At 50.0% G+C, this 20128-nt stretch overlaps 1 protein-coding gene across 1 annotated transcript in view; it reads left to right on the top strand.

The window, feature by feature from the left end:
- Positions 1–18969, top strand: part of TFCP2L1 (transcription factor CP2 like 1) — a 70473-nt gene extending 51504 nt beyond the window's left edge. The window contains exons 12-15 of the mRNA XM_050750486.1: positions 560–663; positions 2748–2890; positions 10185–10236; positions 11147–18969. Of these exons, the coding sequence (XP_050606443.1) occupies positions 560–663; positions 2748–2890; positions 10185–10236; positions 11147–11193 (346 nt within the window). The 3' untranslated portion in view covers positions 11194–18969. The remainder of the gene's footprint in view (positions 1–559; positions 664–2747; positions 2891–10184; positions 10237–11146) is intronic.
- The last annotated feature ends 1159 nt before the right edge of the window (positions 18970–20128 follow it).

Raw genomic sequence — 20128 nt, 5'->3', positions numbered from 1 at the left:
TGGCCACGTGTGGCTGTGGAGCACTTGGACCGAGGCTGATGTCATGGACAAAATTTGTGTTTAACTTTAGTGACTTTAAGTGTAAATAGCCACACATGGACAGCATGGTTTTAGAGTGAGAGCCTGGGTTCGAGTCCCAGATCTGCCTCTTAGGTGCTGTGCAGTGAAGGGAAAGCCGTTTGCCCTGCGAGCCTCAGTTTCCTCAACTGTGGAATGACAGCAGTGGTCCTAGCTCCCTCGCAAGTTGTGTGAGGATGAAATGAGTTACGCGTGTTCTGAGAACAATAGCTGGTACACAGCAAGCCACAGACAGCGCTTGCTCTCATTGTTGCCTGAAAACGTCTTGTATGTTGAGCTTCGTGGTCTGGGGCAGAGCGCCCCTTGGCAGGCTGCGGGGCCTGGGAGGGTCATTCACCACCCCATGACAGGCACTCCGCGTCACCACCGCTGTCTTTCTTCCTCCCCCAGTTCTGCCCACTATTGTTTCCATCCTGGAATATTCTAAAACAACTGCGCCTGGTCCACCACACCTAGTATTTATTTTCTCTTCTCCTGCCAGGAATGTGAGGCCAAAGATGACCATTTATGTCTGTCAGGAGCTGGAGCAGAATCGAGTGCCCCTGCAGCAGAAGCGGGAGGGCAGTGGAGACAGCAACCTGTGTGGTGAGTTGTGGGGAGCAGAGCTGGGACCCACACATCAGGTCCCGCAGCCTGGCTTTCAAACCCGCAGTCCGGCCTCTGTTCATTTCCAGTGAATATGCAGGACAGTCCTGGGCTCCCACATGCCCACACGTGGAAAGGGCAGCCCAGTGCATGCTCCTTGCATGGTGCATGGTCTCACCTCTTGGTGGCCCCACAGTGTGGGTGCTGCCTCAGTGCACACCCCGAGGCTTGGGAAGGTGTTGGGATTGTCCCAGATCTTGCTTCCAGTGAGTGGCAGTCGGGATTGGAGCCAGGAATGCCCACCCTGGTGCTTTTTGTTTCCTCAAACTGCTCCCCATGCAGCTCCTGATGAGAGGAGGCTCTCTCCAGGACCTAAGAGGCGTGGCCGTCTGCCTTTCTGCTCCCATCGAGCACTCCCAGTGGCCTTGGTGAAAGGCGTCAGCCTGGGATCCTGCTACTTCTTTTTGCTGGCAGCTTGGTTTGTTTTAGGAGCAAAATTATGGCTGGGTGTGGTGGTTCACACCTATAATTCCAGCACCTGGGGAGATGGGAGGATTGCTTGTGCCCAGGAGTTCAAGGCCAGCCTGAGCAACATACCAAGACCCAGTCTCTAAGTATTGAAAAAGTAGGCCGGGCGCAGCGGCTCGCGCCTGTAATCCCAGCACTTCGGGAGACCGAGGCGGTCAGGAGTTTGAGACCAGCCTGGCCAACATGGTGAAACCCCGTCTCTACTGAAAAAACAATACAAAAATTAGCCATGCATGGTCGTGCCTGTAATCCCAGCTGAAGCAGGAGAATCACTTGAACCTGGGAGGCGCAGGTCGCAGTGAGCTGAGATCACGCCACTGCACTCCAGCCTGGGTGACAAAGTGAGACTCTGTCTCAGGGAAAAAAAAAAAAAAAAAAGAAACGTGCATACCCCCACACCTGGCTAATTCTTATATGTTTTTGTAGAGATGGAGTCTCATTCTGTTGCCCAGGCTGGTCTTGAACTCTTGGGCTCCAGAGATCCGCCTGCCTTGGCCACCCAGAGTGCTGGGATTGTAGGCATGAGCCACCACGGCCACCTGTGTGTGCTTTTAAAATATTGGGCCTCTGATGAGGTTTATTGGTTTATTGAACCAAGGGTTTCTCAGGTGAGGGAAAGGCTTGGGACTCTTGAATTTAATCCAATTGCATTTGCTTTTGAGGAACCTGAGGTCCCTTGAAGTTGAGTAACCCACCTTGGGTTGCTGGTGGCATTTGCTCCTGCCTGGTTGGTGCGGGCTGTGTCTGTGTCAGTGTCACTGTTTTCTTCCCACTTGCTGACACCGTGGTGCCTTCCTGGTGCCCCCTTCTCTCCTTAGGGTTACTGTATTGAGGCTGAGTATGGTCTGTGTTGCAGGGAGGGAAAAGACGTTCACTCATTGCCCTCCAGCTATCCAAGAACCCTTTAAACAGCCAAGGAGCTGAAAAGAGACAGAATTTGTTCCTTTCTTCTGACGTGGGTTCACATGTGGCTGATATCAGAATTGCCTGATACTCCCTTTAGCCCAGCTGGGTGTCACTGGGCCGGGGATGGGTCTAGGGATCTCTGCATTTCACATAAGCACCCCAAGAGAGACCCAGAGGACTCAAGAATGGCAGCTTGGCCGGGTGCGGTGTCTCATGCCTGTAATCCCAGCACTTTGGGAGGCTGAGGCGAGCGGATCACCTGAGGTCAGGAGTTTGAGACCAGCCTGGCCAACATGGTGAAACCCCATTTCTACTAAAAATACAAAAATTAGCCAGGTGTGGTGGTGCACACCTGTAATCCCAGCTACTTGGGAGGCTGAGGTAGGAGAATCACCTGAACCTAGGAGGTGGAGGTTGCAGTGAGCCGAGATCACACCACTGCACTCCAGCTTGGGTGATGGAGCAAGACTCCATTGCAAAACAAAACAAACAAAACAAAAAGAGTGGCAGTGTGGCCCTGCCCCGCCGCCCTGGGCGTGGCGTTTTGACAAAGGACTTACTGCTTTCTCAGGGCAGGTGGGAGGGCACAGGCAGGCTCATGCTGACGGAATGGCCACTTGGAAAGCAGCACTTGTTCTTCCTTTCCCCAGTGTACCACGCCATCTTCCTGGAAGAGCTGACCACCTTGGAGCTGATTGAGAAGATCGCCAACCTGTACAGCATCTCCCCCCAGCACATCCACCGAGTCTACCGGCAGGGCCCCACGGGCATCCATGTGGTGGTGAGCAATGAGGTGAGGGCTGCTGCCCGGCCCGCCCCAGTAACGGGCTCTGGGCCACAGGAGGAGCGTCAGAACCCCTGCCCCGGAGACACACTTGGGTTTGGGAGTGACAGACAGGTTCATCTGCATGCCACCTGCAGCTGGGGCTGTCCAGGGCTGCAGTGGAGAGTACGGAGGCCCCTTCTGGGTCTGAATGGCTGCCATGTGGAGTAGGCACTCCTTACCCCTCCTGGGCTGGGTGCCCTGTGGGAGCCAGGAGGACAGACTCCACTCTGGCCCAAGGTGCTTACAGTCAGGGCTCTGGAGGTCACGAGAGGGGCATTCCCCCAGGGTGGGCGACAGGCCCCAGGGAGAGGTGAAATGGACTCGGGGGCCGGTGATGGCAAGGCTGTGGCTTGTGGGAGAGGAGAACAGAGGCCTCTGCCAAGTGGTGAAGGTGCCACAGCCTTCCCGGGTGGCACAGGGCAGTGCAGAGCACACGCAGCTACTGGCAGAGGGCTCAGGTACTGTGGTCTGCAGGGATCTGATCCCACTCATGGCTAAGAAGGGAGTGTTGAATATGCTTGCTGACAGGGTTAGGCATTCTTTGCATGTTGTAGAACAGAGGCTTTTAAGTTTGTTCTATCCTGTACCCCTTCCACCTAATAACAGGAGTGTATGCTTATTTTAAGTGTATGCATAGTGACTCATTTAATCCTGCCTGCCTCTATATGATGTGGATGCTATTATTATCCCATTTCACAGATGGGGGACTGAGGCACAGAGGCTGAGTAATTGCCCCAGGTTGCACAGCGGGTAAGGGGTGGAGCTATGGTGGGAACCCAGGGACTGGAGCTGCAGGGCCAAGCTCTGAGCCTGCAAGGTACCTAGCCCCTGCTGAAGTGAAACCTTTATTTATTTATTTTAAAATGTTTGTATTAGGGCTGGGCACGGTGGCTCCCACCTGTATACAATCCCAGCACTTCGGGAGGCCGAGGCGGGTGGATCACGAGGTCATGAGATCGAGACCATCCTGGCTAACATGGTGAAACCCCGTCTCTACTAAAAACACAAAAAAATAGCCGGGTGTGGTGGCGTGTGCCTGTAGTCCCAGCTACTCGGGAGGCTGAGGCAGGAGAATGGCATGAACCCAGGAGGTGGAGCTTGTAGTGAGCTGAGATCGCGCCACTGCACTGCAGCCTGGCGACAGAGTGAGACTCTGTCTCAAAAAAAAAAAAAAAAGGCCGGGCGCGGTGGCTCACGCCTGTAATCCCAGCACTTTAAGGCCGAGGCGGGCGGATCACAAGGTCAGGAGATCGAGACCATGGTGAAACCCCGTCTCTACTAAAAATAGAAAAAATTAGCCGGGCGCAGTGGCGGGCGCCTGTAGTCCCAGCTACTCGGGAGGCTGAGGCCGGAGAATGGCGTGAACCCGGGAGGCGGAGCTTGTAGTGAGCCGAGATTGCGCCACTGCACTCCAGCCTGGCGACAGAGTGAGACTCTGTCTCAAAAAAAAAAAAAAAAAAAAAAAAAAATTGTTCTGAAAAAAAAATTGAGACAGGATCTTGCTGCATTCCCCAGGCTGGTCTTGAACTCTTGGGCTCAAGCCATCTTCCTGCCTCAGCCTCCCAAAGTGCTGAGATTACAGGTGTGAGCCACCACACCCAGCCTTTTGTTGTTGTTGTTTTTGAGACAAGGTCTTGCTCTATCACTCAGGCTGGTGTGATCTGAGCTTACTGCAACCTCCACCTCCCCAGGCTCAGGCCATCCTCCCGCCTCAGGCTCCTGAGCAGCTGGGACTACAGGCACTCACCACCACGCTGGCCTAATTTTTTGTAGAGACAGGGTTTTGCCATGTTTCCCAGACTGGTCTCAAACTCCTAGGCTCAAGTGGTCCACCCACCTTGGCCTCCCAAAGTGCTGGTATTACAGGTGTGAGCCACCGCACCAGCTGAAGTGAAGCCTTTAAACATAGACCTGTGGCTGAGCACGGTGGCTCATGCCTGTAATCCCAGCACTTTGGGAGGCCGAGGTGGGCGGATCACCTGAGGTCGGGAGTTCGAGACCAGCCTGACCAACATGGAGAAACCCCGTCTGTACTAAAAATACAAAATTAACTGGGCATGGTGGTGCACGCCTGTAATCCCGGCTACTCAGGAGGCTGAGGCTGGAGATCGCTTGAATCTGGGAGGCGGAGGTTGCGGTGAGCTGAGATCATGCCATTGCACTCCAGCCTGAGCAACAAGAGCAAAACTCGGTCTCAAAAACAAAACAAACAAACAAAAAACGTAGGACTGTCCTGGTGGGAGTGAGATGAGGTCATATGCCCGCAGTTCAGCCCCCAGCAGACCCGGAGCACTTCTGGGAACTCTGACGACGTCTGTATAGCGGGTTACAGAGCCCCGCCTGACCCTGTACCAGCACAGGAGTGGTAGGACACAAGGCCAGCATTTGTGGATTAAGACTCCGGTTTGTTTCTTCCCATCCCTGGTCCTTGCCTTTGCTGGTGATGCTGCCAAGAGTGTTCCTGACCTGGTGACACTGAGTATAGAAACAGTGGCTGGGAAAAGTAGAGAAAATACAGGCTTTGGAATTGGACTGATATCCCCACCCGAAGCTACCTCCTAGTTGCTGAATGACTTTGGGGAAATTTACTGAACCTGTCTGTGCCACAGTTTCCACATCTGCAAAACAGGGATACATATACCTGTCAAACAGGCTGTAGTACAGATAAGGTGGGAGAACAGTGGCAGGTGCCAGGAGACACTAAACAAGTGGTGGGTGGTGTCATTGACCGTGATTCTGCGGGGCACTTGTTATTTGGGGGAGTGAGTGGTGGAGAGATCTTTTGAGATTTGGGGATGTATAAAAATGTCAGGCTTTTCAGGGTTTGTATATTTCACAGATTGACATTACTAGTAACAATCCTCTTGCCACTTGTCATTACAACTGCCAGAGCCCTTGAATGTTCATGAGCACTTCATCTCAGTCCTGGAGGCCAGCAAGGTAGACTTCCCTGTCTTTTACATTGAAAAGTAATTTGTAGGCCCCGCGCGGTGGCTCAAGCCTGTAATCCCAGCACTTTGGGAGGCCGAGACGGGCGGATCACGAGGTCAGGAGATCGAGACCATCCTGGCTAAAACGGTGAAACCCCGTCTCTACTAAAAAAAATACAAAAAACTAGCCGGGCGAGGTGGCGGGTGCCTGTAGTCCCAGCTACTCGGGAGGCTGAGGCAGGAGAATGGCATAAACCCGGGAGGCGGAGCTTGCAGTGAACTGAGATCCGGCCACTGCACTCCAGCCTGGGTGACAGAGCGAGACTCTGTCTCAAAAAAAAAAAAAAAGAAAAGTAATTTGTAATTAGTATAAGAAGTTAAGCAACATAGAACAGCAGAAGGCACATGTGAAAAACCCTTACCTGCCCCATTCTTTTCTCCTGGAAGAGCTTCCATTAGGTTTGATGGGATTCTGAAAGGCAGTTTTTTTGTGCTCTAGTCTCTGTGTGTGCCCTAGTGTACGTAGGTGTGGGTTTTTAAAACACGCAGGCCAGGCACGGTGGCTCACATCTGTAATCCCAGCACTTTGGGAGGCTGAGGCAGGTGGATCACCTGAGGTCAGGAGTTCGAGACCCACCTGGCCAACATGAGGAAACCCTGTCTCTACTGAAAACACAAAAATTAGCTAGGTGTGGTGGCGCGTGCCTGTAATCCCAGCTACTCGGGAGGCTGAGCCAGGAGAATCACTTGAACCCTGGAGGCAGAGGTTTCAGTGAGCTGAGATTGTGCCACTGCGCTCTAGCCTGGGCAACAGAGCGAGACTCCATCTCAAAAAAATAAAAAATAAATTAAAACATGAAGCAAACATGCAGCCGTACATTTATTTGCAACTTGCTATTTTTGTCACCAGTTCAGCAGTTAAGAATTACTTGTATATTATTACATTCTTACATTCAAATCTAATCCAGCTTTTTTTTTTTTTTTTTTTTGAGACACGGTTTCACTCTGTAACCCAGGCTACAGTGCAGTGGCCCAGTCACAGCTAAACTTATTGAAGCCGCGACTTCCTGGGCTCAGGTGATCCTCCTACCTCAGCCTTCTGAGTAGCTGGGACCACAGGCATGTGCCACCATGCCTGGCTAATTTTTTTATTTTTTGTAGAGACAACATTTCGCCATGTTGCCCCGGCTGGTCTTGAACTCCTGGGCTCAAGCAATTCACCTGCCTTGGCCTCCCAAGGTGCTGGGATTACAGGCGTGAGCCACTGTGCTTGGCCTAGCTATTTTTTTTCTTGAACTCCTATTTTACAGAGGAGGTAGATGAAGCCTGAGGTTCCTAACCTGAAAGCTGACTTTAGAATAGCCAGGAAGGTGGACATGCTGTGAGCAGTGGACAGCTGTAGTGTCACCAAAGGCTTGTCACTTTGCATTTCAAAATGAATTTCCTTTTGTGAAGACAAAAACCAAAAATGTGGGGAACCCTTGCAATTTCACGGGTCCTGAAGGCTGTTCCTTCCTCAGCTTGTCCTGTGTGCTCAAGAGTAGGCAGTGAAGCAAGTGAAGCAGAGAGCAGAACCGAAATGCCACCTCGCCTAAGTAGGCGATTCTCATTCCCGAAAGTCTCCTTGCCTCTTAACCCCGAATCTATTGGAAACCTTTGGTTCTTAATTGCCCGGAGTGCTGGAGGCAGCCTGGCCAGCCGCGGAGCCGGCCCCTGGGGTGCAAGGGCACTTCATTAAACAAGAGAGTTACTGATTAAGCCCATGTGGGCTCTGCGTAGGGCTTTGCATGCCCAAGTGGCTGGGCTGCCAAGAGTCCTAGATGGAGCAGGCCAGCAGAATAGAGTAAATGTACTTCACGCATCATTAGGCCCCATGGGAGGGGCAGGGGTCGACAGGTGGATGGATTTGCAAGATTCGAGGCAGTAATCCAGAGCAGGCCATAAAATGTGGATGGCATTTTTTCAGTTTGAAAAAGGGTTCTGCCATTGTGTTAGCTAGTGTGTGTGTGTGTGTGTGTGTGTGTGTGTGTGTGTATTGTGTGTATGTTTATATATTTTATTTTTGTTTTTTTGGAGACAGTCTCGCTCTGTCACCCAGGCTGAAGTGCAGTGATGTGATCTTAGCTCACGGCAACCTCCGCCTCCTGCGTTCCAGCGATTCTCCTGCCTTAGCCTCCAGAGTAGCTGGGATTACAGGCACCTGCCACCATGCCCGGCTAATTTTGTATTTTTAGTAGAGATGGGGTTTCACCATGTTGGCCAGGTTGGTCTGGAACTCCTGACCTCAGGTGATCCACCCACCTCAGCCTCCCGAACTCCTGGGATTACAGGCGTGAGCTACCACGCCCGGCCTGTTTATATATTTTAAAAATATTCTTTAAATGTAAATTGTGAAATGCAGTACAAATATGGAAAGAATTTATAAAACTTACTTGTACAGTTAAAGAACCATTGAAGTACCCGTGTACCTGCACTCAGGTTACCAGAATGTTGTGTTAGAAGTCCCTTTGTGGACTGATTTCGTAACAGCCAACTGGCTGGTATGAATTTTCTATTAAGCATTCCCTTGTTCCTCCTCAATATATTGTTTAATTTTGCTATTTAAAAACTTTCTGTGAGTGAAATCATAGTGTATTCTTCTGTGACTTCTTTCATTTCACATTTTGTTTGGAAGGTCAGGCATGTTGTAGTACACAGCTGGAGCTCACTGGCACCGCTGAGGAGCGCGATTCCATCACAGCTGGTTCATGCTTCTGCTGTTGATTGACAGGGCTGGTAGGAGTTTGGTGTTACTGCAGACGGTGCTGCGCTCACCAGCCTCATGCCCGTCTTTGTGATGTAGGAGTTTGTCCAGGGCTCATGACTTGGAGGAGAATGTAGGAAAACTTCCTTGTTGGAAATGCATGATCATTCTTACTGGGTCCCATGAACAGTGTTAGAAAGATTTACATCCCCGTCAGTAGTGAACACCAGTTCCTGTCTGCATTCTGGTTATATTTTTATCACTAAATCAGCACCGTTTTACAGATAGGGCTGTGGAGACAGGACGTTCAAAAGCTTGGCTTGTGCAAGGTCACTGGGTAGTTCGTCAAAATTACAACTCCAGAGAGGAGGCTCCTGAGCAGAGCCGTTAGTTTCCTGCCACATTTATAGACACAGGTAGTGGAACCCTCCTTTATATTTTGTCTTTGGAGGATGCTGATGTGTAGATCCTACTAAGTACCAAGGTTTCTATTTTTAAAAACATTGTATTTAGTTGTTTTTATCTGTTGCTGTCAGTCACATACACATTCCTATAAAGTGTCCGTTACAGAGACTGGAAGAGTCAGTAACTAGGAAAAAGCAAAAACAGTGCAAACAAACACAAACCAAGTGGTCCAGTATTAAATGCTAACATCTTGATTCCCGTTTGGGCCTCTTTCCATCCTTCATATTCATACTAGATGGTTGGGGTTATGTTCAGCTTTCTGTTACTTAAATTGCAATCATGTCACACTTTGATTCTGTGTCCTCATTTTTCAGTGAATGTTGTAGCAGAACCGTGTTCCTACTGTGTTCGTAGGCACCGGGGCAGTGGCGTTTACCGTGTTCCTGCGTGTGTAGGCACCGAGGCAGTGGCGTTTACCATGTTCCTGCGTGTGTAGGCACCGAGGCAGTGGCGTTTACCGTGTTCCTACTGTGTTCGTAGGCACCGGGGCAGTGGCGTTTACCGTGTTCCTGCGTGTGTAGGCACCGTGGCAGTGGCGTTTACCGTGTTCCTGCGTGTGTAGGCACCGTGGCAGTGGCGTTTACCGTGTTCCTGTGTGTGTAGGCACCGTGGCAGTGGCGTTTACCGTGTTCCTGCGTGTGTAGGCACCGAGGCAGTGGCGTTTACCGTGTTCCTGCGTGTGTAGGCACCGTGGCAGTGGCGTTTACCGTGTTCCTGCGTGTGTAGGCACCGAGGCAGTGGCGTTTACCGTGTTCCTGCGTGTGTAGGCACCGTGGCAGTGGCGTTTACCGTGTTCCTGCGTGTGTAGGCACCGTGGCACTGGTGTTTACCGTGTTCCTGCGTGTGTAGGCACCGTGGCAGTGGCGTTTACCGTGTTCCTGCGTGTGTAGGCACCGTGGCAGTGGTGTTTACCGTGTTCCTGCGTGTGTAGGCACCGTGGCAGTGGTGTTTACCGTGTTCCTGTGTGTGTAGGCACCGTGGCACTGGTGTTTACCGTGTTCCTGCGTGTGTAGACACCGTGGCAGTGGTGTTTCTGCAGCTGTGCGTGGCTGGGCTCTGCCCCCGAGGCTTTCCAAACTTCAACTCATGGTTGAAGGAACATGTTCTCTCTTTTGTCTTTCAGATGGTGCAGAATTTCCAAGATGAATCCTGTTTTGTCCTCAGCACAATTAAAGGTGGAGCCTCCCCCTCCCCCTGTTTCTTCCCCCTTTCTTGTTTAATTGAAGCGAGTGAGCTGCATCCCTGGGGTAGTCGTGGGGGCAGGTGGAGGGTGGGGCCTTCCTGCAGGATGGGCCCTTCCAGAGAGTGCTGACCTGGGAAAAGCCTTTGAGAAAAAGCAAGCACAAACTCCCTGTGAAAGCTAGCCCTAGAAATGGCAGAACAAGTGAGAGTGGCCCCCAGGGTCACTTCTGAAAGGGAAATCCCAGGCCAGGCAACTTGTTCTCTATGAATTCAGTGTTGAGTAGAAGCAAGATGCGTTGTGGGTTTCCTGAAGTCCTCTAGGAAGATCAAGCCCAGAATACAGCCACTGAGTCTGCAGGCCGCGTGGGTCGGGATGGGGGGCGAGGGGGGACCCACCCGACGGTGTGCCTGTGCTCTGCCGAGAAAGAGCTTGTGGACCGGGAACATGTATTTATTCATTAAAGGTAGAGAAAGACCTGCTGTGGCCTTCCTAAGGGCTGGGGTTAGGGTATGTCAGAACAAAAGCCCTCTGACCACTCATAGACCCTGGACCATGAGAAGGCCACTTCTCACCTTGTCCTGTGGATCTAGCCACTGAGTGTCTTTAGGGTTCTGGGGGCCATAATATCCCTGAGAACCACAGTTGTCCAAATCCTCCTTGGAACATAGGTTTTCATCCTTGGGCGTAGGACTATGGTAGAAAGACCTATTGTCAAAAAGACACTAAACGAGGCAGATGTCGGGGCTTGTGAGATCTCTGCTTCTGCCAGCACACTTTGCTATATGCAGCCCTGTTTTGGTGGTCTTTGCTAATACCCTAACAGCATGCCTTTTGGGACTCCCCAGTGCTGTGGCACTGCACCTTTCTTCCTGTGAAATACACTCAGTGTTTCTCTCTTGCAGCCGAGAGCAATGATGGCTACCACATCATCCTGAAATGCGGACTCTGAGCAGCAGTGGGCCTTGTACCTGCCTCCAGCTCCCAGCCCTGTGGATCCCCATGGATGTAGAAATTGCCTCACTGTAAGCTGTGGCCTCACCAGGCAAGCTGAGGCCAGGAGGGACCCTGCCCAGTCTGTGAAAGCTACAGAGCACCAACCAGCGGAAGCCTGTGGACACCAAGTACGGTGTACAGAAAGCCAGTGGCTCCTTTCTCCCTTCCTCTTGGCCTCCAGATTTTGAATGGTTCCTTGTTCTTTTCCGTTGGTCCAACCCTGACATTCTAAAAGGGCAAACAGTGGAGACGTCTGCTCTGAAACCCCTCATCCCTTAGTTGGAAGCTGATTGGGTATCTTGGTGCCACCTGTATTGGTCCCTTCTGACCACTCTCCTGCCTCCAGAGAAAGCTCTGCTTCATCCTGGAAGCTGCTACCTTTACCTCCTCCTCTGGGAGTTGGCTGCATGGCCAGCACTGCTGACTTGATGGGAGCAGTTTGCCCTCATTCTCCTGTTTCAGGTTTGCTTCCCTTCTCCGTGACCCTGGTCAACATCCGCCTTTCCTGTTCTTGGCTGAATGGATGGGAGTGGGGCTATTCTGTGCCTTCTACCTCTTTCTTCTCTACGTTGTTTCTAAGGATTTGCTGCTGCAGAACCCAAAGATGTGCTCCTGTCTCTGCACTGGTGCCTTGGCGTGGTAGATGCCACAATGTATGTGCACTGCCTTTCTCACAGACATTAGTTCTGAGGCCCTTTGTGGGTTAGGGGGGTGGTAATAGAAAAAGACTATTTTATTTCCTGGCAATCATGGGTAAGGAGGATTAGGAATGAGCATCCCATGGTGTCATCAGATGACCCTGACCACCACAATACCAGGCCCTCTTGGATGGACTTATAGAAAGTTAGAGAAGACCTTGGTGAACCGCTGCTAAACTTGCCACAGGAACATTGTATTTTCTCTGGGTGCCCCTCACTTAAACGTTTATCTTTGTTTGTTTGTAGGGGCTCTGTTTAGGGTCTTTTGCCTGCATCAGAATGGGTTCATCGTCTTTCTTAATGACCTAACTCTGGGGAAATTTGAGTGTCAGTAACTGCGGTAGACTCAGAAATTTGTCTTGGCCTTGCCTCTGGTTCCTGGGATCCAGTGGTCTCTGCTGGCCCAGGGCTTCAGCTCTTTGTTAATTGAGGTTCATGGGAACCTTCTGACCACCTGAATGGGATGTCATAGCTTCTAAATGGAGCTTCTGTGGAATGAAGTGCTAGACTGAAGGATTACCAGAATAAAACAGGGTCTACCATGGGTAGAACTTGTTTTATATATGAGGAAGCCGAGGCTCAGAGGAGCAAGGTCATCTGCATGGTTGCACATAGTGATAGGGTAGTGATATAAATTTATCATATGAACCAGGACATTTCAGAATAAAAGGGGCTCTGTTAGTCATTCTGTTGGATAATAGCCATAGCATTCCTATAGAATAGAGTGAGGACAGGCTCCTGATTCCTCTTCCTTCTTTAGAGGAGAAGTGGGGAGTGGGTTAACTAACAGCTTTATTGAGATATCATTCACATGCCATACAGTTTACCCATTGCTAGTGTCCAATTCTATTGTTTTTAGTAAATTCACAGAACCACGATCAATTCACAGAATTACAATCAACGCTGGTACATTTTCATCACCCCCAGTAGAAACCCCGTACCCTTTGTCTGTCACTACCCTACTTTCCCAACTCCTGCAGTCCAAGGCAGCCATGAGTCTACTTTCTATGTAAGATTGACCTACTCTGGACATTTCATGTATCTGGAATCATGTGATATCTCTTTTGGGACTGGCTTCTTCCACTGAATGTTTTCTAGGGCCGTCCAAGTTGAGCATGTATCAGTACTTCATTCCTTTGTATTGCTGAATAATACTTCATTGTATAGATAGACCACATTTGTTTATTGATTCATCAGTTGATGGACATTTGTGTGTTTTTACTTTTTGGCTACTCTGAATGATGCTACTATGAACATATTTCTACAAGATTTTATGTGGACATATGTTTTCATTTGGGAATATACATAGGAGCGGAATTGCTAGGTCTTACAGTAACTCTGTGTTTAACTTTTTGAGGAACTAGCAGACTGTTTTCTACAGCAGCTGTACCATTTTACATTCCCACCAGCAATGTATCCAGGTTTCAATTTCTCTACATCCTCACCAACACTTGCTATTATCTGTTTTTTTGCTTTTAGCATCCTAATGACTATGAAGTGCTATCTTGTGGTTTTGATCTGCATTTCCCTGATGGCTATTTATGTAAAGTGTCTTTTCCTGTGCTTATGGGCCATGCATATTTCTTCTTTGGAGAAAGGTCTATCCAGATCTTTTGCCAATTTTTAATTGAGTTGTCTTTTTTTTTTTTTAAGTTTTCTATTTTCCTAACCACTAGACTACCAGGGATGGGCCTTCTTTTTATTATTGAGTTGTGTGAGATATTTGTATATTCTAAATGCTAGTCTTTTATCAGGTATATGATTGGTAAAAACGTTCTCCCATTCTGTGGATTGTTTTCACTTTTTTGATGGTGTCCTTTGAGACACAAAACTTTTTAATTTTGATGATTTCCGAGATACCTATTTTTTTTCTATTGTCACTTGTGCTTTTGGTGCCATATCTAGAAAACCATTACCTAATCCAAGGTCAAAAATTAATGACTATGTTTTCTTCTAAGAACTTGTATAGTTTTAGTTCTCACAATGGTCTTTGATCCATTTCGAGTATATTTTTATATATGATGTGAAGTAGGGGTCCAGCTTCATTCTTTTGCTTGTGGATCTCCACTTGTCCCACTGCTGATTATTGAGAAGAATATGCTTTTCCACGGAATTGTCTTGGCACCCTTCCTAAAGGCCTCTGCTTCTTACTGGATCTTCTTTCCTGGGACGTGGTGGTGGTGGGAAGCTTACCTTTTTTTTTTTTTTTTTTTTTTCCCTCTTAGTCTGTGTTTGGTTCCACCAGTTTTACGCTGCCTTTCTACTCTGTTCTTGCTGTCTCCCTCTTTACCTGAGTCGACGGTACTGAGTCCTCTCTCTCTCCAATGTTTCCCAGTCTTTCTTGGTGCATGTTCTAGCTCCACACACTAGTCCTTAGAGGAAGGTCAAGACCAATGATTTCCTGTTATGAGTCATGAGGAAACTGAATCACCTAGAAGTGGAATAATGTGCTCAGGGTCACACAGGGTCACACAGCGGAAGGACCAGAACTAGACCTTTGGTTTTCTGAGGTCCAGCCCCTCAGGCTGTCATCACTGTACCCAAGTGATGTCACTACCAAGGCCAAATGATAGTGGGCTCAATTTTAATTCTCAAAAGTGTGGGAGGCTAATATTTTACTTCTTAGTTCCAAAAGAAGATGTAATAAAAGTCTGATACCTGAAGTGTGCTATTAGTAGAGCCTCCCATTTTTCTGGCATGCCCCTGGCATCTGCTCTTCTTACCTTCTCGTGGTTATGGTTAAAGCTTATAGCTTATGAAAGAAGAGAAAATAATAAATACTCAAAAAAAGCACACATGGTAATTTGGTACCAAAATGTCTCAGCTGCCTAATGTAGCAGCTCATCCCTTTCACAGGTGTCAGATGAGCGAAAGCTCCAGGTTTCATTTTTCATTTGATTGACGTACAGAAAAGCCATAGCCCTTCCCACAGCTGTCCAGGGTCTTTCCTGCGAGTCCAGAGGTCCTGGCCTGTTGAGCAGGACAGCTCTTCCCAGGGCACTCCCACCAACCTGTGGCTTCTGACCTGCAGCTTCTTTTTACAGTGAACCCCAGAGGGAAATAAGACAGACACCTGTGCTCAGGCCACCATCTCGAACTGGAAGCCCAAAGCTGAGTTCCTTACTCTTCAGTCATCACGGTTTTTGCAGGGTATCTGTTTGCAAGGTTGAGATAAACCCTTTCCTCTTTACCAGGTTGTCCCTTCCTGATGTAGGGACAGAGGCTGTTGAATGGAGGAATAATAGGTTTGCTGGAGGAGGGGCATGGTATGCCTGTGGAAAGGACAGGATGGAGTGGGGAGATTGAGGCTTTGGCTTGGGGTCCTAAGCAAAGGTCAAGTGTTGCCCTAGTGACCTCTTGCCCAGGCAGCCCGGAGCCCCTTACACAAAGCTATTAACCTAGAGAGGGCTTTACCAGCAGCAGACTGGAGCCAGCCAGGGTCACAAGTTTCCAAGTTCAGCGTTGCTTCAGGGGCTGGCCTGAGTAACTGAAGATCTGAAAATCATTAACAAGTCGATGAAATAAACGGAAAAGCCTCTTAGGCGGTTGTCAGTGGAGCAGAGGGAGAAAGCCCCTAGGCGCTCAGAGGGGGTGGGAAAACAGTGGATGATTGGGTGGGGGTGGGAGATTAGATGTTGGCACTGCCTGGGATGTAGGAGGAGGGACAGGGAAGGTCCTACATCCCAGACCCTCACTCAGTATAAGTCTCTTTGCCTCTCTGGATCTCCATCTCCTCCTCTTACAAATACAGGCTTGGCGATCTCTGCAGATGGCACCAACCTGCCATGAAATGAATCTGAGGGGCACCAGGGCTTTCCCATTTTTCCCTCCATCAAAATCGTACAAAAAGCTGGACATGATGGCTCATGCCTCTAATCCTAGCATTTTGTGAGGCCAAGGTGGGAGAATCGCTTGATGCCAAGAGTTCAAGACCAGCCTGGGCAACATAGTGAGACTCATCTCTGTCTTTTTGGAAAAAAAAAAATCTTTGAAAATTGCATAACAGGCAGGAGACCTTTATGTGTACCCATCCTGATTGTACACAGTGCCACCAGTGCTCCTGCAGTGCAAGGCGGCATGCTTCTTGACATGAGTCAGATTGTCTCCATCGTGTCTTTGGGAATCAGCCCTGGCTCCTAACTGGGCTGACTACTCCCTCCGCAAACTTACAGGGGCCCCCAGATATTCCTTGCCAGCCAGGGACCAGACACAGTGCAGGTACAGTCTGTGTCATTGGTGCACATGTGCATGTTTACATGTGTACCTGGGTCCCTTCCCTCACTCCTGAATATGCCATGAGCACAGCCAGAAGCAGCCTTAGCTTGGCAAGGTGTGGAGATGGCTGCTCTTCCCTTGGCATTTGGGGAAAACAGGCTCCCTCTGTAGCTTGATGATTCCCTTTTGATCTTGTGTGACCTCCTGGAGAGTGGATGAAGCTGGCGGCCTTAGCTCTTCTAGAGAGTGTAAGTGGCACTGGGCGAGGCCCCCAAGAGCAGGGCAAGGCCTCTAGTGTGGATCTTCCACACGACTGGCTTCACACAGGCACTTCCCCTCGGGTTACATGCTCTGTGTCATCTTACCAGTCCAGCGTTGCAAGTAGGAAATGCTTGTACCTTCTTCTGATTGCCACCTCCTTCCCATTGCCCCTTAAGGACAGGGCTTGAGGACCAGTGAGGTGCTGGTCAGGCACCCCAGGCCTCCTTCCTGGGACCTGCCCAGGGGCACCCTGAGAGCTCCTGAAACCCCCACTTAGCTTCCAGATCTTTCTGCAAAAGCTCCTCCTGGCTTTCCTCCCTCCCCCAATCTATGGGTCACAGCTAACAGAGCTGAGGGCAACTGCTGTGCTAGTGGCCAGGGCTGCACCTGCCATCCCCGGCTCTGCCATGTTAGGGCCTTCGAGAGGCAGTGTCCCTAGGAAGTAGCTCTGAGGCATGGGTTTTCTGCTCCGTGCAGGGCAACTGATGGGATGAGGTGGGGAAGGGCGGTCACTGCTTGGGCCTCAGCTGGCCAGCCCTGCGATGGGGTAACCAAAGCATTTCCCCCTGCAAAGGGCCAGAGTGGGAACCTGTCCTCATGCCCTTCGTCCTGAGGGGCCCTGAGGTGGGCAGCAGGGGTCAGGGGAAGTTTTCAGGTCTTCATCAAAGAGAACATTATCATATCATCGGCTCCGCACCCCTCATCCTGTATCAGCGCTCAGCGGTGTGTGACTGCCCTTGTCAGCCAGCACACGATGGGCCCACCCAGACCCCTGCCTGTTTATGCCACCGATTTATGCTAGGGAATGTTATCTTTGAACCCAATTGTTTTCTCCCCCATCAAAAAAAAAAATTATTCTTATTAGTAGACATGTATTTACCAAAATATGTACTCAATTATTGTATTTTGGATTTTATCAATTTAAAAATTTGTGGAAATGTGTTTGCTCTTATGCCAACATAATATTGATTTTGCCTCTTGGATCTGAAAGCCCAAAATATTTACCATCTAGCCCGTTACAGAAAGAGTCTGCTGACTACTGAGCCAGACCTCCATTACCTCCATCCCTGCTGGATGATTTAAATAAAGTCTCAGACAGCAAGGGCTTTTGTAAAAGAATAAAACGACTTGGTTTGAGCTTGGAAGCAGGGGAAGCCCTCAGATGGGCAGTTTCTGCGTTAACCCTGCCTGTCACGCATCTCGTGTTCTGTGTGGCTGGTGAGCCCTCCTTGGAAGGTTCTGGTGCTCCAGCTGGCTCCTGCAGAGTCCGCCCCACCTCGTGGTGGGAATGCAGAGCCCTTTGCTTTCCTTCTTGCCGCCTGCTTCCTGTTCCTGGAGACCCGTCGGGCCTTTGGCCTGCATCCCCTGGCCAGGCTCCTCAGGGTTGATGCGTGGGGAAGGCCTTTGAGCGGTGGTGGGCAGCAGTGGCCTCCTGGCTGGCACACACTCTTGTCCTGGGAGGGGCAGCCTGATCTCACCTCCACCTAGTGCCTTGGGGATTGAGGACCTCTTGGTTTCTCTGGAGCCTGCAAACCTCTTCCCATGTGTCCAGCTGCTCTTCCTGCTACAAAGGGGACTGCTCACAGTGGCCTCAGCTTGGTGGTTTGGAGGGGCAGCCCCAGGTCCTCCATAAGGGTATCCTAGGCCTGAGAATTCTGTGTCTGCCATTGGAGGATGGACAGCCTCAAATGGAAGGAGTTCCACAGGATGGGTCTGAGGTCCAGCTGTGGCCATCCAGCCCCCTGTGGCTTGTCCGGCCTCTGTGCACTGCTGGTGTCATCACTCCGGGGCAGACAGCAGCCACTGTACTCCTTTTCTCCATGAGTAACAGCAGTGGTAGCAGCTGGGGCTAACGGGCCAGGCTTTGTGTTCTGTGCATTTGCTCAGCTTCTCACTTGATCCTCCCTAAAGCAATGGGGAGGCCCCCGCTAGCCCAGTTTTCAGGAAGTCAACAGGGAGGTTAGATGGGGGCCAGGGTCCCACAGCTACTGATGGCCTGAGCCAGGTGGAGCTTCCTGGTGTCCAGTCCGGATCCCACTTGCAGACCTCATGCTGTCTAGATAGGTGGGATGAGTTCTTTTGTCACAGTGCTGGCTGTGTCCTGAGGCCTCATTGCTGGGCCAGGTGTGTTCTGCTGGGGAAAGCTTTGTGGGGCTTGCTTGGTTAACCACAGAAGAGAAGGGGGGACTCTTTGGGGTGCCTCCCCGCAGCCTCCCCGTGCTGGGTGGAAGCACAGTTACTGTGTTCTCTAATGTTCGTGTATTTAAAGTGATTTCTTTCTAAAGATGTAACCTCAGCACCTTTCTCCAGATTGGGTGACTCTTCTCTAAAGGTGGTGGGAGTATCTGTCGGGGTGACGTGGCCCTTGGATGGGTCAGGTGGGTGTGAGAGGTCCTGGGGAGGTGGGCGTCAAGCTCGAAGTTGTCCTACTGCCATGTTTTTGTACCTGAAATAAAGCATATTTTGCACTTGTTACTGTACCATTGTGCAGACAAGAAGTCTGTATGTGGGATCTGTGCTTGGGTTAGAATGCAAATAAAACGCACATTTGTAAGAAACCTCTGTGGCTCAGGCCTTGAGTTGTTTTGCTTTTTTGTTTGTTAGATTCTGGTAAAATATACAAAACAGAAAATTTACCATCTTCGCTCTTTGAATTGTACAGGTCAGTGGTATTAAGTACACTCACATTGTTGTGCAACCATCACCACCATCCATCTCCAGAATTCTTAATTTTTTGTTGAGACAGGGTCTTGCTCTGTCACCTAGGCTGGAGTGCAGTGGCATGATCACTGCTCACTGCAGCCTCAACCTCCCCAGGCTCAGGTGATTCTCCTACCTCAACTTCCCAAGTAGCTGGGACTACAGGCGCGTGCCACCACGCCCAGCTAATTTTTTTGTATTTTGTAGGGACGGGGTTTCACCATGTTGCCCAGGCTGATATTGAACTCTTCGCCTCAAGCAATCTGCCCGCCTCAGGCACGGTAGCTGACACCTGTAAATGCTGAGATTACAGGTGTGAGCCACCACGCCCAGCCCAGAATTCTTTTCATCTTGCAAAACCGAACCTTTGTACCCATTAAACACTGACTTCCCATCCCCCAGCGTTCGTCTATTTGCATTGCTACAAAGGAATACCTGAAACTGGGTAATTTATAAAGAGAATTGGCTCATGCTTCTGCAGGCTGTACGTGGCCTCAGCATCTGCTTCTGGTAAGGGCCTCAGGAAGCTTGCAGTCATGGTGGAAGGTGAAGGAAAGAGCCAGCTTGTCACAGGGTGAGAGAGGGAGCAAGAAAGAGGGAGAAGGTGCTAGGCTCTTAATCAGATCTCATGTGAACTCATAGAGGACTCACTCATTATGAGGACAGCACTAAGCCATTCATGAGGGATTTGCCCCCATGACCCAAACACCTCCTACATGGCCCACCTACTACATTGGAGGTCACATTTCCACTTGAGATTTGGAAGGGACACATCCAAACCATATCACCCTTGTCCCAGCCCCTAGCAACCACCATTCTCATTTCTGACTCTATGAGGGACATCCTAAAAATGGAATCATATAGTATTTGGCCTGTGACTAGGGTGTTCTCAAGGTTCATCCATATTGTAGCATGTGTCAGAATTTCCTTTTTTTTTTTTTTTGAGACAGCCTTGCCCAGGCTGCAGTGAGATGGCATGATCTCGGCTCACTGCAACCTCCACCTCCCAGATTCAAA

The sequence above is a fragment of the Macaca thibetana genome, chromosome 12 (genome assembly GCF_024542745.1).
Source record: "Macaca thibetana thibetana isolate TM-01 chromosome 12, ASM2454274v1, whole genome shotgun sequence".
Classification (NCBI taxonomy): domain Eukaryota; kingdom Metazoa; phylum Chordata; class Mammalia; order Primates; family Cercopithecidae; genus Macaca; species Macaca thibetana.
This window is presented reverse-complemented; position numbering and strand designations above follow the sequence as displayed.